Genomic DNA, 17,536 nt, shown 5'->3' on the forward strand with positions numbered 1-17,536 from the left:
CAACAATGATATGGCTATCGTTCAATGCTAAGACAAATAATAAGTTGGGTTTTGATTAACTAAGAGATTATACTAACTAAAATTAACTAAGAGAATTGAGGTTGAGTTACTTATATGAGACAAACATGGGATTCTAACTTCATTACTACTTCATTCAAAGTCATTGTTCTTTAACCTTAGCATGCAATGGTGATGACAATTAATCAGATAATACGAAACTAGTAAACACCAACTTTCCTTGTACGAATATCCTACTCCCAGACATCCACAAAAGAGATAGAAGCTGAATAGACACTAATTATGTCGAGACCCTATATGTCTATAGAATTTAACAACATAACGATTTAATGCACAAGTAATCTATTGTGATTACATAGGGCAAGTAAGATGGTTAAATTACCTATGAATCATGCATAATAAATACATGAACCTATGCTATCATGACAAGTTCTAAACCCCTATATTCACTTTCGCTTCAATAGAGATTGACACGCTATCTTATAAGTTCGTGACACTCATAAGACGAATAAGCACAACCAATACTAGGAAATCATAAAATTACCACACACTAAGATATCGAAACAAATTAAGTATTGAAATCCATAAGTAAATCCGCTAGAACCCCATAATAACGATTAGTTCATAACCAAACTCATCATCACCGTGGGTTGTGATGAAAGCATGATATAATAAACTAAGTCTTTATGAAACTAAATAATAATAAAAGTACGTAATCAAGAGTAATAGGTTCAACAAACGAGAAAACAAGCATCCAAGATTACAACTCAATCAAAAAATCACAAGTAAAAACAAGCTTTTCTTCTCCTTCATTGAATTTGTGCTCCTAGGTCTTCTCGCCGTCTTCTCCTTAGTCTCCCTTATGAAAAACGTCTCTAAAGAGTCATTATATAGCAGCCCAATCAGAATAGAAGTCCAGGAAATCAATCTTCTACTTAAATCAGGATTTATGGAAAATGTCCTGGCGCAGGCGCACGCTATCCCGGCGCGGGCACGCGCTATCCCAGCGCGGGCGCACTGTACTTCTGTCCAACCGGCGCGGGCGCACGCTAACACAGCGCGGGCGCGCTAAGCTTCTGGAAAAAAATCTGACTTCTATTTATTTCTTATCTTCTCTTGCTGGTTTCTTCGCGCACTTGACCAAGACTTCATCCTCACACTCTTCCAATCATATATTATGAAAAATCCAGTCCTTCTTCCTGTACATGCCCTGAAATGCAAAATGCTATAAAAACACATCAAATACATAAATAACTTGAGTACAAAATACCAATTCGAGCCTTTATAAATCGTTCTAAGTGGACATAAATGCCACTTAACATATATGGCAACCATAATGAACTTTCTATGTCCCGATGTTACAGGAAATGGTCCAAGTATATCCATTCCCGACACTGTAAAAGGGATGGGTGTGCTTATAGATGTAAGCCTCTCTGGGGGCTGTCATACTATTGGAACGTGCCTCTGGCACCTATCACATTTTCTCACATAAGCCTTTGCATCGGCTAATATAGTTGGCCAGTAGAATCCCAATCGAGTTATCTTGTGAGTGAGGGTCCTGCCCCCCAAGTGTTGTCCACAAATCCCTTCATGGGCTTCTTTAAGCGCATCCTTTGCTTCAAGAGGTCTCAAGCACTTCGGGTATGGAATAACAAATGACCTTTTATAGAGAATAACTTCATTCAATGAATATCTCAATACTCTCACCGACAGCTTACGTGCCTCATGGGCATCGTCGGGGAGCCATCCAGTCTCAAGGTGGGTTTTGATCGGATCTATACAACAACTTGCCACACCAACCGGTGCTATCAGATTTATGACATATATAATAGGGGTCTTCAGGACCTGGAAGTAGATACTCCTCAGATAGTTCTCGATTCCGGACGAGGTAAACTGGGATAAGGCATCAGTCATATTGTTATCCTCTCTCGGAACATGTTCTACGTACCATTCATTAAACTGAGTCAGTATTCCTTTCACGACTCTCAGTTACTTAGTCATAATATCATCTTTGGCCTCAAAATCTCCATTGACTTGAGCAACTATAAGTTTTGGGTCTCCACAGACCCTCAGGTTTTTAGCCCTCACGGCTCTAGCCAAGCCTAAGCCGACTATCAATGCTTCATATTCTGCTTTGTTGTTCGTGGTTGGGAAGTCCAATTTAAAAGCATACTCAATCATGAACCCATCGGGGTTTTTCAAGACTAGGCCTGTACCACTAGATTTTGTTTTGTACGCTCTGTCAAAATAGAGAACTCAATACTCTTTCAGGGTCGTATCTTTATCTTTCTCTTTATATCCTTCTGGGGTTACTATCTCTTGCCCCCGACTTCTTGGTCGTTAATGGTGCATTTGACCACGAAGTTTGCTAAGTATTGAGCCTTGATGGCCGTTCGAGACTTGTACCTGATGTCAAATTCCCCTAACTCAATTGACAACTTAATGAGCCTTCCACTGGCCTTTGAACTTTGAAGGATGTTCCTCAAGGGTTGGTCCATCAGGACTTTGATCTTATGAGCCTGGAAGTATGGTCTTAACTTCCTCGAGGCTGTGATGAGGTTACACATAATTTCTATTTTCTCTCAGATTTGTTTAGCTGTGTCACAGTTGACAATATTATTGTGCATGCCATTGTCTAGTGACTCTATCAGAATTAATTGCATACCACTATCAAGAGAGACTTTTTTTCTCAGTTTATGTATATTTTGAAGGATCTATAGAACCATAGTAAGCTGGGATGACCATGTCTCCATCTGTAGACTCTTCAATCCTTTCTATAGAAATAAAAGTTCCATTCTTCAGAAGCTGGATGAACAAGAAATTGGACATCCTTAGAAACATCATCATCTTCTTCTTCCATAATATGTAGTTCGTCTTATCAAAGACTGGTATCTTTTGTATTGCTTATCTTTTGTGTATTCATTCTTCCAAAATCTTTATCTGTTTACTTTTAGATTTTGCTTTGATACCACTTGTTAGATATTGAATACAACACAGGGGGGTGAATGTGTTTTGAATATTTTTAAGTCTTTTTACAACTATTTGGAAAGGTGAACAAAACTGTCTATTTTGTAGAGATATTGTATTTAACAAAATAAACAAAGCATACACAATAAACATAATATTTTTAAAACTCACTTAATTTTGTATTAAAATTAAGTATGTCTTACTACAATCCTGGATTCTTTGTAGGTAAAAAAACTCAGCTTCTTTCTTGAGAGAGTTACAAGAAAATCTAGATCTGTTTGTTACAACTGAAACAAAGGACCAATGTTTACTTTATAGATTAGTAAACACAGGTTTACACAGCATGCAATAAGATATATTAAACCCTACTTTAAGTTATCTCTAAAGCTTTCGATTTCTGGATTAGTGGATCTTTACAAATTGTGTAGGTCTGTGACTTTCCTTTGTCAGTTAATATTGTCCTTTGATCTTGCACTCTTCAAGCTGCTTTTGTAGACTTTTTAATCTAAGTGATTAGATCGTTTGTTGATTGATAATCTTGAATATTTAACTTGTCTGCATTTTGTACTTGAGGTTCATATCGAGATCTCCAGTTTGTTGTATAGAGAACTGACATCTCGATAAGTATAATGGCTTATCGAGATCTCTTAGTTCTCTATAAGTGTCTTTGACTTGTCGAGTTCTCTAAGTTCTCTATAAGGGAACTTGGCTTGTCAATGTCTCCAAAACTCTGAATGTAGAAATGACTTGTCGATATCTCTAAGATCTCTAATGAGAAAATTGACTTGTCGATATCTCCAATCTTTATATCTTCATTTTTACTTGTCGATATCTCTGTGTTCTCTATATGTAAAATGACTTGTCGATATTTCAGATATCTCTATATATATTTTGACTTGTAGATATATCTGAGATCTCTAATGAGAGATTGACTTGTCGATATCTTCGATCTTCATATCTCCATTTGACTTGTCGATATCTCTGGGACTTCTCTATAAGCCAATTTGGACTTCTCGATAAGTCATTCTGAAGTTCTCGAATGACTTCTCTGTATGACTTGATCTGTATGATTTATTCAATTCCAAGATTCTTCACCTTTTCTGATTTCTCTGAGACATGATCTTGTTGATCTTCTTCCAGAGTTTATTCTTAGCCTTGAGACTATGTACAGAAAAATACTCCAGTCTAATCTTTAACATTTTTATAAAGTCAAGTAATACAATACAAAATATAGATTTAGACTATCATACAACTACATCTTAGGTTGTCAATATGACTTAGTCTTGTTATAGTATAGGCATGTCTTGCACAACAATATTCGTAAGTATTGAATCTCTTTTTCAATACACAACTCATATATTTTTACCAAAGTTATATCAACGTGTAGCTTTTAGTTATTGTTACTCGCTTCAAATTCAAGTAAATAAAACAACTATATTTTTATTTGTATAATTGCTATCAAGATATTATAATGGGAAAAATATTACAAGTTTTGGTACGGTAATGTACCTATTTTTTGGTACACGTTAATTTTACCGAATTACCCTTATTTATAAATTTAATTTTACCTAATTACCCTTAATTATATATATTTTTTAATTTTTGGTATACGATTTTTATCGAATTAACCTTACTTATAAGTATATTTTTACCTTATTGCCCTTAATAATAAATTTTATAATACTTAATTATCCTTGCATTTTATTCTTAATTAATTACCCTTACTTAAATATTTTTTATTGTATAATTTTTCACATAAATATTTTTAGACTGCGTGTTACGCGCACATTCAAGAATTGAAAAATAATTCATTGATCGATATAACGTATATTACTCATTTAAGATAAAACAAAATAATATTCAAATTAGACTAAAATAAAATTAAAAAAAAACTAAATATAATTACTTTGATTTGGTTAATAGCACAAATTTATATAATAATGGTTTTTAATGCATATGTAATATCTAAACAATTTAAAATAAAAATTATAAAATAATAATTACTTAAAACAATCGCGCGTCGCACAGATTTTAGATTTTAGGCTAATAATTTATAATTTACGAAATACACTATCAACTTATAAGTTATTTATATATAAAATTATTTAAAAATCAAAATAACTTAAAAGTTACGATCTTTATATTACTTATATAACATTTCTCAATTTTAACTGATAATTTACATTTTATAAGATAACCGAAACATGCCCAATAACATTTCTTTCGGAACTCCAACAAACATCGGGTATCTTTTCTAGTAAAAGAATTGTTGGATGAAGACCTTTGAAGCTTTAAACAAACACCGAGTGTGCAACTGGAGAACTAAGAAAAGCCCATTTATACGGGAGCTAGTGACTATTGTGTTATGTGCTCTTGGGCACACCATATAAAATCCCTTCAACAATATTGAAGCTGAAATTCATAGATTTCAACAATATTGGTTTGAAACAAGAGACATCTGTAGTATGTAACAAAAGTAAAGTATGTAGACTCGGAGTAGCTAGAAGATAAAAGTTAGGGTTTGGATATGGATTGTGTTTGAAAGAGCATTTAAATGAGAATTAGGCTACACCTGCTTCTTTATACTTGCTTTACCGACTAGCCCCTTGGCAAAATCTTTGTGTATGCCTTGACAATAAAGGCATCCTCCTGCCTTCTCAATTCCATTTATTAGAAATTGCAGCTGGCAGGTGTACTGTGTGCACTGCACTTCTGGCAAATCGGAAAGTGATTTCAAACTAGTAGCAAGTAAATTGTAGAGGAAAATTCTAGCGATTGGTTCATATACTTAAGGGATTAAATAGATTTAGTAGTACATTGTCACACGATTGAGAAGATACACCTTTCTGACCTTCAATCATGTGCATGGCAATTTCAAGAAAATTGTAACATAACTTGTACATGATCCAAGAAGCGATATATAAACATCATAACATAACTTTCTAATCTAATTGGGATGAGAATTCGTAATTTTACGCTACAACTAAAACACGGAACAACCAATGTAATGTGGAATGCCAATATGTGTGTTTATACAACATCAAAACAAGGAAGCACGCAACGTCAAATTAAACAGATGAACTCCATCTAACTACAGAAAGAAATTCAGGTCAATTCTGAATTCAGCACATCATATATTATGAGAGTGGTAAATGTTTCCCAGTGTACAAAGTGAGTCAAGAGACTTGAAAGAGTAGCTTCAGCCATCACTAGCACACTTCTCAAACTATGGAGGTTTTTGTTTTTTTTATAGGCTATATAGGCTGTGTGTTTCATGGATTCCCATACTGCTGTCGTGTTTTCTTTATAACTTATACAACATTCAATCTTTTAAGTTATATCATTTTATAAAACAAATCTCATAAAATTTGTTATCTATTCTCCTAACACTTAAACAAAAAAACAAAAAGAGGGCGAGCTTAGTCTTTCCCATATATGTAGTGAACTTAAAGTAACTACATCAACAAGGAGAACCTTCAAATTTAATGCATATAAAGGTGGAAAATACACCTGCTAAGAAGATAGCAGCCAAGCAAGTTGTCTACTTTAATCAGATTTTATCTTTAAGTTCTATTGTCTCATAGAACATAATGTAAGCAAATTTGTAATCTACTTCATTAAGATTAACAATAACCAGAGAGAGGGTAAGCATAGATATTTTCCAAAAATGCAGAAATTGATCCAAATTAGTACATCTACAAAATCATTACGTACATAACCTCCAAATAACTATGTAAAGTACTTCTTCCGCAAAGCAATAATAGCATGATCCTGTTTTTCCAGTAACATGCCGGTGGTAGATGCATCTGCTGAGAAACGACGACCATGCATCTGATCAAAGAGTGCACTGGCTTCACTGTACTTCTTCTTGTGAAAGCAACCACGGATAAGCGTGTTGTAGGTAACATTATCTGGACAGAAATCATTGGCTTCCATTTCCACAAATAGTTCATTTGCTTCAGCGAGTAAAGCTTCCTGACAAAATCCTTGGATCATCGTATTGTATGTCCATACATTAGGTCGCAAATTTTGTGAAGGAAGGCTCTCAAAAAAAAATTTGCTTTCTCAAAATTTCCATTTTTGCACAATCCATTAATCAGGATATTATAAGTGTGAATATGGGGAGGTAGCCCATTGCATTGCATCAGATGAAAAAATGACATTGCTTCATCCATGCATCGATGCTTAAAAAGTCCATCTAACATGATATTGCATGTCGCCATATCTATTTTAAGACCCTTGTTTAGCATCATCTTCTCCTTAAAAAAATTCCGTGCTTCCACATGTCTGCCTGTAACAAAATAACCTTGCAAAATAGTATTGTAAGTCTGAATATCAGGTGTCAAACCTTCATGGGGAAGTTGCTGAAACAAATCTATTGCTCTGTCTACTTTCAACTTCTTACAATAACCATTGATTAAAATATTATATGTACGAATGTTAGGCATGATTCCCCTTGTCTTCATGATATGAAGCACTGCTAAAGCCTCATTAACTTCTCCCCGCAGACAGTATCCATCCATGAGTGCACTATAAGTGACTACATTAGGATAGTGGCCTCTTTGAATCATTAACTCTATCATAGCCTCTGCATCTGTAATCATTCCTTCTTTACCATATGCATCAACCAATATATTAAATGTATAAATATCTAGAGAGATGTTACTAATATCCATCTCTCTTAACAATCCATTGACATCCTGCCATCGACTGAAGTCACATAGGCCTTGGATTAAAGAGCTATAGGTTATAACATTTGGCAGTATACCTTTCTTTGTCATTTGACGGAGGAGACCCAATGCTTGATCGACTAATCTACATTCACATAAGCAGTCAATGATTGTGTTATAAGTTACTGTATCAGGCTTGCAACCTTTCTTGTCCATATACTTGAACAACTTAACAGCCGCAGAAGGATGACCACTCTTGCAGAGGCCGTCAATAATGGTGTTATAGGTGACAACATTGGGCTGAATAAGTTTAAACCTGATGAGATTGGTAAACAAAAGCTGAGCCTCCACAGGGTTATCTTGGGAAATAAGGCCCTTAATAAGAGTGTTATAAGTAACCACATTTGGAAGAAAACCGCGCTTGATGACTGCAGCCAACAAAGAGAACGCATAATCGACACGATTCAAACCACAAAAACAATAAATGAGAGTATTAAAGGTAACAACATTAACAGGGATGGCTTTAACACACATATCCCTAAATACTGCTACGGTATAATGCTTAATTTTGACAAGGGCAGCTAGCAGCTGAGCGAAGTTAATAACAGGAAGCATAGGTTTTATAAGGAGCATTTGATCAAACACAAAAAGAGCATCATCGAGATTATCGAAACCAACCTTGGATTTCTGGAGTAGTAAACGTTGAAGTCGAGCAATTGTGGGATCAGAGGAATAAGGAAAATGGGGTTTGGAATTAAAGGGATTAGGATTAGTGGAGAAAAGAAGAAAATGCGAATGAAATTGAAACGAAGCAAGATGAGCTTGTGAAAGAGATAAAGGCCTCACAGGAGTAATGAAAGCTCTCTTCATCATCGTTATCGTTTTTCAATTTCTGTCTCCCCCTGTTTCACCTGTTTACAACACTTCACTTGTTTGCCTCATAATCATCAAAGTATTCTATTTGACTTGTATACATTTTGTTTTAGTTGGCCGTCTCAAAATTATTCAGCGGAGTTTACTTTATATGCACTTTAAAATGTATATTTACATAAATATTCTTTTTATTCATTTTAAAATATGTGTCGGACACTATCTCAGAAATGTAAATAATTGGAAGGGACTAAGGGAGTAATATTTTATAATTTAATAAAATAAAAAATATATATTATTATAAAATAAATTTAATCTATTTTAATATATAATTTTTAATTTTTTAAAATAATATAAGAGTAAAGTTTAATCTTCATCAAAAATTGCTTAATTTGATTAATAAAAAAATGTAATAATTTAAAAGGTACGGAGGGATTTAGAGTATGTAATCATATTTAAGAAATGATCAATTGAGTCATTGTTAATTTAATATTTCAAATAACTCAAATTTATATGAAAATCAATGAAAAATTTGCATAATATTTGGAATATGTCCGTGTTCGGGCTATAAACTAGTTATATACTCCCTCCCCTCCGTTCCTTTCAATTGTTTATATTTTTTAGAGAGTGTCCGACACGCATTTTAAGGTGCATTTAAAATATAGTTCTGTAATTTTTTTTTACAATAAATTTTTTCTGAATAAAAATTAAAACATTTAACTTTTATTGTGTGCCGGACACTTTCTCGGAAATGTAAACAATTGGAAGGGACTGAGGGAGTAATTCATATAATATGATGGTCCATAATTTTTTATTTTTTTAATAATTTTTATGTAAACTAGTTTTTTGATTACAACTTGCCAAAGTAACATTTATAGCAGATTTTAACAATTTATAAATAAATCTAAACTCAATTTTTAGTTTGTAACTTACACAAGTGAGACTTAAATCAAATTAAGTAATTTAAATGATCCCTAGCTAAGACTACTGAAGAAAAATGATATTCGATCTTTATTTAAATGACCATTCAATATTTAAGGGGAAAAAACCGGACCGTGCATATTATCTGGCTATTTATATAGGTATAAAAGCTGTTGCTTCAGCAATTCATTGAGCTTTGACGTGGTGATTGCCTGGGAAGCACAATAGAGTCCAAGATCGATGCAAAATATCAAGGAAAATACCAAACACTTGAAGTTGAGTTGTCCTAGATTATTACATTTGTTAAACAACATGAACACAATCTCCAAGTTTCCATAGTAAAAGGACTGCAAATTTGTGATTATATACTACATTGCCAAACTTTTGTCACAAGGAGCTCTTGTGAATTTCAGATATCGCATTCACAGTTTTAATATAATCATTCTTCATATCTAAAATTGTTGATGTCATGGACTCTTTGAATTTTGAAACGGAGTCGATCAATGACAACAGTTCACCTGCACACATTTGTACTTCTTCCTCACTTTGAGCCGTTACTTCTTCACACTTCATTTGGGAAGTCTACAAAAGAGGACAGCAATATTACTCTTTACTTATATTAAATGATTTTGGTAACAAGGAATGGTCCAACTTCCATAGGATAGCTAGCAAAAATACCACCTTATCATTTGCAATATAATCCAGAAAAGCTATTAAAAAGAGCAAGAGCGTACCCTCAAAAGTTCAGTGGCTTCCTTTTCGACTACATCCATGTTCTGTTCCTCAGCTTCAATATCTTCCACCAACTTTCTAGCTTCCATCATGCATCTAGATATGTGCTCCTGAGTTCCATCCTTGAGCAAGTTCAATTGATTTTCCACCTGACATATTGGAATATATATAATGAAACACAAACTCAGTCCAGCGGTACATCTAAATTTCATTTAAGGTGTCATCGGGAAGAACAGTCCATCTTACTTGAAAAAACTAGATACACGAGCAATTTGAAAGTGCAGCTCGAAAGTTTAAGCTTCGTAATCAAGCTAAATAATGTCCCAAATAATAGCCACTTGCTATCTATAACATATCAAAGAACTTAAATATGGTATTCTTGCAAATTTTTGTCAATTCAGGCTTTCGTTCTTCCCTACGCAGTGACATACGGTACTAGTAACCAGCAGTTCAGGATAAGCTGGAACTTCAACAAGCAAGTTACTAGTATATTACCATCTGACATCAGACTTTAATTAAATGTTTCTGCGGACTGTCACAGATTAAAAGAACCTAAAGCCGAAGTAGTCAGTCGTGTAGTGTACTGTTAAGAAGAACTAGATATCCTATTTGTAATTTTCTCAATTTAGTCAATCTTTGATATCTATCAAATGTTATGCACTGGACCTTCCCAGTAGTTAGACTACGTTATTAATATGATATTTCCAGCTCCCACCAAATCGTAGGATACATGATGATGGATACATAATTCTCCTGCACTTATAATCACATTAACAATTTCCAAGGACCAATTGATATGTCATGTGTATTCTTGTGTGCGCGCGGCACAGGGGAAGAGAGAATATAGACGGCTATGCTGAGGACTTGGCAGACCTTTTAGCTATGAGGGTTGCAAAACTGAAATCACTTACAATGTCCTAATTCTGACTAAATTAGAAAATAATCTGAGATAGTAAATATGTCAAGAGTTCACTTGAAGCTAAATCTTTTGCTCAAAAGATGGCAGTGTTGGTACTTCTAGAAACCAAGAGGACATACAACCAAGGTTGAGGACTGATAATCATTTTCCGTGAAGTTATATATTTAGTCTATTTAGACATCCAAAAGAGGAAAGAAAGCATTGACGGCCTTACAAAAACATGTAGTGTAGTTAGCACCATCACAAAATATAAGAACATAATAAATTGTTAATACAGTAAGTGACGAATACAAAAAGAGCTCTTTCATAATTACAGGAGAGTAGTGAGGTTCTTGAGATGGTAACATGTGGGAAACGTAAGCAGCTAGGCAATGAAATGCTCAAAACATATTTTTAGCTCATTCAAATGTAAACAATATAGTAGTGCTCGGAGAGAATTCATCAACTCATAATACTAAAAAATATACCAAGTGATACTACTAGTAGTGCTCGGAGAGAATTCAATGCAAGTTAAAATGGTATTTTTATTTGTAGGATACACTACAAAAATCAGCACAACATCAACTATGAACCACCATATGGAAAACATAACTAAATTTACTACGATACTGTCATTGTCATTAATCTAATGTCAACATGCCACGGGCTTTATAATTACATAAAAGTTTGATCTAAAGCAATTCACACCAGAGAAAATATCATGTTCATTGGATTATAGCTTCCTGGTTGTAACAAAGGAAAATAAGATCCTCAAAGTGATTGTTATGAATTTAATATAACAACCTAATAGCCCCAAGTAACGAAAAACATATACATGTAACATGCTCCAATTTTCAAGACATATCCGACACAGGTGCAGCAACAATGACAACATTAAACAGAACAAATTGATATTTGACTGCCTCACTAATTAAGGTCAAATCACGTTTTATTGAGGAATTTAGAAAATCCAAATGAAAAACAACTTCACAAAGATGTCAAGACTTCACTACAGCTAAATCTTTCATTTGAAAGATGCTGGTGTTGGCACTTCAAGAATCCAAGAGGAGGGACTGATAATCATATTTTATGAAGTTAATATCTAAAACATCAGAAAGAGGGAAGAAAGCATTGACGCCCTCAAAAAAACATGTAGGTTAAGAACATAATAATGTAAACAAAACAATAAGTGATGAATACACAACTTGCTTAATCACATTTTTTAGCAAATTCAAAGTTGCTATTTCACTTACTTCATCAATATGGGATTGAAGGGCAGCAATCTGATTTCTTTTTGCTTCAATCTTACTTGCAGCTTCAACTGAGAGTTTCTGAAGAGATATCTGTTCTTCCAAGTTCACCATTGAATTTTTCTTTGTTTCCTCAGCCAATGAAGCAAGTACAGGCTTAAGCTTTGATTTGTAGTCTATTCCTAGCACCTCCGCAGGTGTGGAACCTTTGGCATTCAGCTCGTAGTGAAATCCATTTCCAAGCTTTAGTCTGAAAATAAGAAAGAGGAACATAGATCTTTATACATACTACATATCGTTATTAGACAAGAAAGTCGAATGCAAATATCAATGAGATAGGATAATGAAGTAATATGAGATCATCTTGATTTCACTCCAATGATTTATCCAATGAACTATTCACGCGGTTATTTTCGAAAGAGCACATTAGCATTGAAATCAGGAACCCCTTACTACACGAACATCTAAATTCAGTTATTAATTAATACCCAAATAAAACACTCTAAAGCATAGGCCTTGTTATGGGCAACGCCACATAGTCCCTGTTCGCGAGAAGTGTAAGATCAGCCCTAATTCCACCAACACATAATGATCATATAAACTATAACCAAAATTATAATTACTCAGTTTAAACAATGACTAAGAAATGCATTTAAATTACAATATAGTTTAACAAAAAAAGAAAACGAACTTCCGGATTGCTTGGTTGCATTCAATCATCAGGCTCTCGAGTTCTTTAAACTTCTTCCCAATCTCAGCATCAAGCTCCCATGACTTCTCCTCCCACGAGTTCCTCTCAGCCTCAGCATCCCCCGTACTCCTCTCAACAGCCTGCAACTCCCTCTTCATCCTCTCAGCATCTCTTGCATTAAACCCCTGCTCCTCCACTCGACTCTTCAACTCCTCATTCTCCTCACAAATCCGCTTCCTCTCCACTGCCTTCGCCTCCAACTCCTTCTCCTTATCCTCCAAAGTTTTCTGCACATTCACAATATGCCCGTCTAACTGCTCAATCATCGTATAAAACTTCTTAACATCTTCCTCCAACATCTTCCTTTGTTCCTCCAACGCCTCTTTCTGCGACGGCCCATTCTTCAACCTCTCCAATTTCCCTTCCAACTCCCTCACTTTCTCCACCAACGCATTTGCATTCTCCTGCACCACATTCCTCTCATTTGTAACTTTCTCCACAAAAACCGCATCCTCACTCTCCATCCTCTCATCATCCCCACTAATATAATAATAATAGCTCCTCAAAGAGAAATCAAACATCCCATTGTCCTCATACTCCAACCCCGCCTCTCTCGTAACCTCATCGTAATTCCCAATTTGAACTAACCAATGCATAACTCCTAACAAACTAGGCCACGAATGCGGGGTCCCTGGAGCCTTTAACGCAGACCTATTCAACTTAATAGGACAACCCAAAACCTTCAAAACACTAAACAAATCATCCTCAAGCTTACTACTCCCAGTCACCGGAAAATCAAGATTTTTCAAAATCAACTTTAGGGTTTCAATAATATCTTTAGCAGAAGGTAAAGGGGGTTTTAAGGTAAAATTAGCAGAATGTGAAGATAGATACAAATTAATTGTACGTATAGCGGAGAGTTGAAAAGACTTATCGGAAATGGGTATGGAAGGATTGCGAGTGGTTGATGCGATTGAGGGACGAGAACTGCATAAACTGGCATCAGAATCACGCTGAGAGTAGTTGTATTGAAATGGGTCTTGGGAGGTGGGGGTAGGTGGTGGGGGTTTGCGGTGGTCGCCGGCGAATGAGTCTTTTTGACGGCGAATTCCGGCGGATCTCATTGTCGGAAATATTAGGGTTTGTTTGGGGGTGGGTAGTCTAAATATGTTTTAGTGAGAGTGGGGAAGTAGTGTGTTTTTTGTGTTTGAAGTTTAATTTTGTTTTCCCGCGTAGTGGATGTGTTTAAACTTTAAAGCCCATTTGGGAAATTGTAGTGACGGTTGTTTTTGGGTAGCCCAAATTATTGTACCGGGACTCATTTCTAATGTCTTAAAAAACACCACACACAAAAACTATCACAAAAAGAGAAGTTCAGTTTTTTTTTACATTTTTCTTTCGATAAAACCCAATGTTTCTGGTATTTGGGCGTTTCTCTTTATTCTGTAGTATTTGTTTTGTCTCTCTTTCGGGGTGTTTTATTATGTTGTTATTATTATGTTTGAGTTTATTCGGTGTTTGGTTTGTTGAAAATGATTTTATTAATATTTTTGGGATCTATAAAATCCGCATCGAATCTTGGGTGGTGGTAATTATTGTAAGAGGTCATCTTTCGCCCTCAGAGATTGTTCATTTTTTAAGATTTTAGATTTTCGTCATGTTTATAATTGGGCATGTAGATAATTGGGGCGACGCTCCTCCAATTTAAGTTCACGAGAGATTGAGGTTTCTGAATACCGTGCTAATAATAATTTTATATGATAAGGTCAATTGTGATTTTGTTGTTTTCAAGAATTTTTAAACTTTGTGTGTTAAACGATCTGGAAACAAATCAGTTTACTAGTTTTTGTATGCTAGTTGTTTTCCTAAGTTGTTTCAGAAGTTTAAGGTTTATCCCGAACTTGATACTTAATGAAAACAGTTTTTTGTTTTTAAAAAAAATGCTTAGTCTTTCTGTTAGTCATTAATAAGTCATCTCATTAAGCATAATAAATAATACTCACCTAAATTAATCATTTCTTTAGAAATGTAACTGCAGAAAAGAAGATTTTGTAAAGATATCAATTTTGATGGTTACACGTTTTTCCTCATTACTAATTACAGGATAAATAAGAACACATAACCAACAATCGTTAAACTTTCCTTTAACACTAAGAACCGTTGGAAAAACTTAGTATTTTAGACTAAGTTGTGAATCATTTTGAAACTATATATGAGTGAGACACAGTATGTGTTAGTGGTGTGTATTTATTGAAATGTATTCTCCTCTACGAGAGGATTTCAACGCATATTTACACGCTCACCATGAGTAAAAGATGAATGAGAACTTATAATTCAAAGTGTGACATTTTAATGTGAAAAATTGTTTTTTACCACATCTAGAGTAGCACAAACTCCTTCCTTATTTTTTCTTACGAATAGCATGTACCACGTCGAAAAGAAAAATAAGTCCTTTCAAGTCTCTCTTTATAAATAGAGTCTTAGGGCACTAGTTTTATTTTGTGAAGAAATTAAGAGGTGTCTCTTTAATTCTCATTCTCTTCACTCCTAAATATTCCAAATATTTCGGTGGTAGTTTCTTGTTCGTCTCAAACTCGCTGGAAGTGACGCTCTGCCTTACTGCAACTCTTTTTGTCCTGGGAGGTAATTCACTCGCACATATTTTGAGGGCTAATAAACTTTAAGGAGACAGTTCCGTTCTTGTCTCTTTCTTATTTAACTTTGTTTCATTCATTATTTGTTTACACTACTCTGTTAGACACATACACGAAAACGATTGTAACTATAACTTGGTTTTTCGCAGATTGTACAACAATATTAAAACTTATTATTTTATTTACATATGTGATTACTTATGTGTTTATTTTTTTGTTTGAGTGACGATCTATGGAGAATCAAATTGTGAATAACGCGATGAACACGACAGTTGATCCCAACGCACATATTGTTGGATCTGATGGGGTTCACAGTAGGCGCCTAACCTAAACGCACAGATCGTAGTATCTGATGGGGTCAGACACCTATTGGACATGTGCCTTCGGGACATGTTCCTGTGGGACACACTATCACTAGACAGTTTAGTGTGCCCTTTGGAAATACGTCGACAGAACTTGTTTCTTCGATTGTACATGCGGTTCATACTGGTGTGCAGACATCTGTAGTACAGACACACGAACCGATCGTTACATCTGCGGTGCCTGTCTCACCTGTTATTCCAACTGTGCCTGCTGAACACGTTGATAAATCTGAGAAGTTCAACGGAATAAACTTCAAATGTTAGCAGCAAAAGATGCACTTTTATTTGACCACGTTGCATCTGGATCGCTTTCTGAAGGAAAAGTACTATTGCTCACTAGTAAGAGCAACACGTAGACTCTATATGATGTAGATTCTTGGAAGCATTCTGACTACATCTGTCAGAATTATGTGTTGAATTATTTGGATGACTCAATGTGTATAGCTCGAAGCCAACAGATAAAGCCTTATGGGAGTCACTTGACCATAAGTATAAAACCGGGGACGCTGGGGCTAAAAAGTGGATTGTTGGCCGCTTTCTTGACTATAAGATGGAGGATTCTAAGATTGTGGTCAGTCAGGTGCAAGAATTGCTGGTGATCATGCTGAGGGAATGGTCATTAGTGTGTCTTTTCAAGATATTGCTGTGATTGAAAACCTGCCACCTGGATGGAAATACTTCAAGAACTACCTTAAGCACAAGAGAAAGAAAATGTTTATTGGAGGAAGTGATGTTAAAAACCTAATGGGCCTGGTGCCGAATACAGATTATGGGTTGGCATGAGATTTATAATATTTCAGTTGGATTTGTTCCTCCGTAAAAATATTATTTCTCATGTTGGTGTCGTTCTATTGCGGCAGTGACACACGAGCATATTACGGTGATATATGTGATACTTAATATGGCGGATATTGATGTCAACTCAGTATGCAGAATTTCAGAGGGAATCCAGAATGTTGTTAACCCTAACACATCGGTTGATTGATGATCACCGAATGTGGGTTTACTAGAAGTTTATATCCTTATTGGGGCTCTTCTGGTTGTACTAGTGGATGAGCTAGAAATGATGGTTTTTGTGAACCATGTAATTTTTTAGAGAAATTCAATAATTGAATTTCTGGTGACAAGAACTGCATGAAATTCTTCAGGTATGATATTAAGACCTTAGAGGTTTTAATGAATAATGTCAATCTACTCAGATGAGAGGTGGTGACATGATATGTGCTTACTTTCTAGTGTGATAGTAAAGCATTAGTCACGTGTACTTGTTATCGAGTAAATAATGAAGCTAAATAGATACTAGTTATCTATAAGCTGAAGACTGAAAACCAACTTAATACAGGAAATTAAGATGGTAAAGCATAAAATTAATTATGAATAATCTCTGGGTGAATTTTGTTCACAACGTGAATGTTTATGATGTCATTCCACCTTACTCGCATTAATTAAATTAATGGAGTAGATTCAGGCTTGAGTTACGCTCTAAAGGAAATGCGAAACGAT

The 17,536-nt window shown here is 35.0% G+C and overlaps 2 protein-coding genes across 2 annotated transcripts; both read right to left on the bottom strand.

The window, feature by feature from the left end:
* Positions 1-6,505: 6,505 nt before the first annotated feature.
* On the bottom strand, positions 6,506-8,668 carry LOC141720625 (uncharacterized). The gene has a single exon (XM_074523141.1). It carries the CDS (start codon positions 8,526-8,528, stop codon positions 6,978-6,980), a length of 1,551 nt encoding a protein of 516 aa, XP_074379242.1. The 5' UTR covers positions 8,529-8,668; the 3' UTR covers positions 6,506-6,977.
* Positions 8,669-9,683: 1,015 nt separating this feature from the next.
* On the bottom strand, positions 9,684-14,191 carry LOC141666501 (kinetochore protein NDC80 homolog). The gene is made up of 4 exons (XM_074472545.1): positions 13,018-14,191; positions 12,330-12,576; positions 10,181-10,327; positions 9,684-10,028 (listed from the first exon to the last, which is right to left on the bottom strand). Exons 1-4 carry the CDS (start codon positions 14,139-14,141, stop codon positions 9,834-9,836), a joined length of 1,713 nt encoding a protein of 570 aa, XP_074328646.1. The 5' UTR covers positions 14,142-14,191; the 3' UTR covers positions 9,684-9,833.
* Positions 14,192-17,536: the final 3,345 nt, after the last annotated feature.

Source organism: Apium graveolens, chromosome 1 (genome assembly GCF_009905375.1).
Source record: "Apium graveolens cultivar Ventura chromosome 1, ASM990537v1, whole genome shotgun sequence".
Classification (NCBI taxonomy): Eukaryota; Viridiplantae; Streptophyta; class Magnoliopsida; order Apiales; family Apiaceae; genus Apium; species Apium graveolens.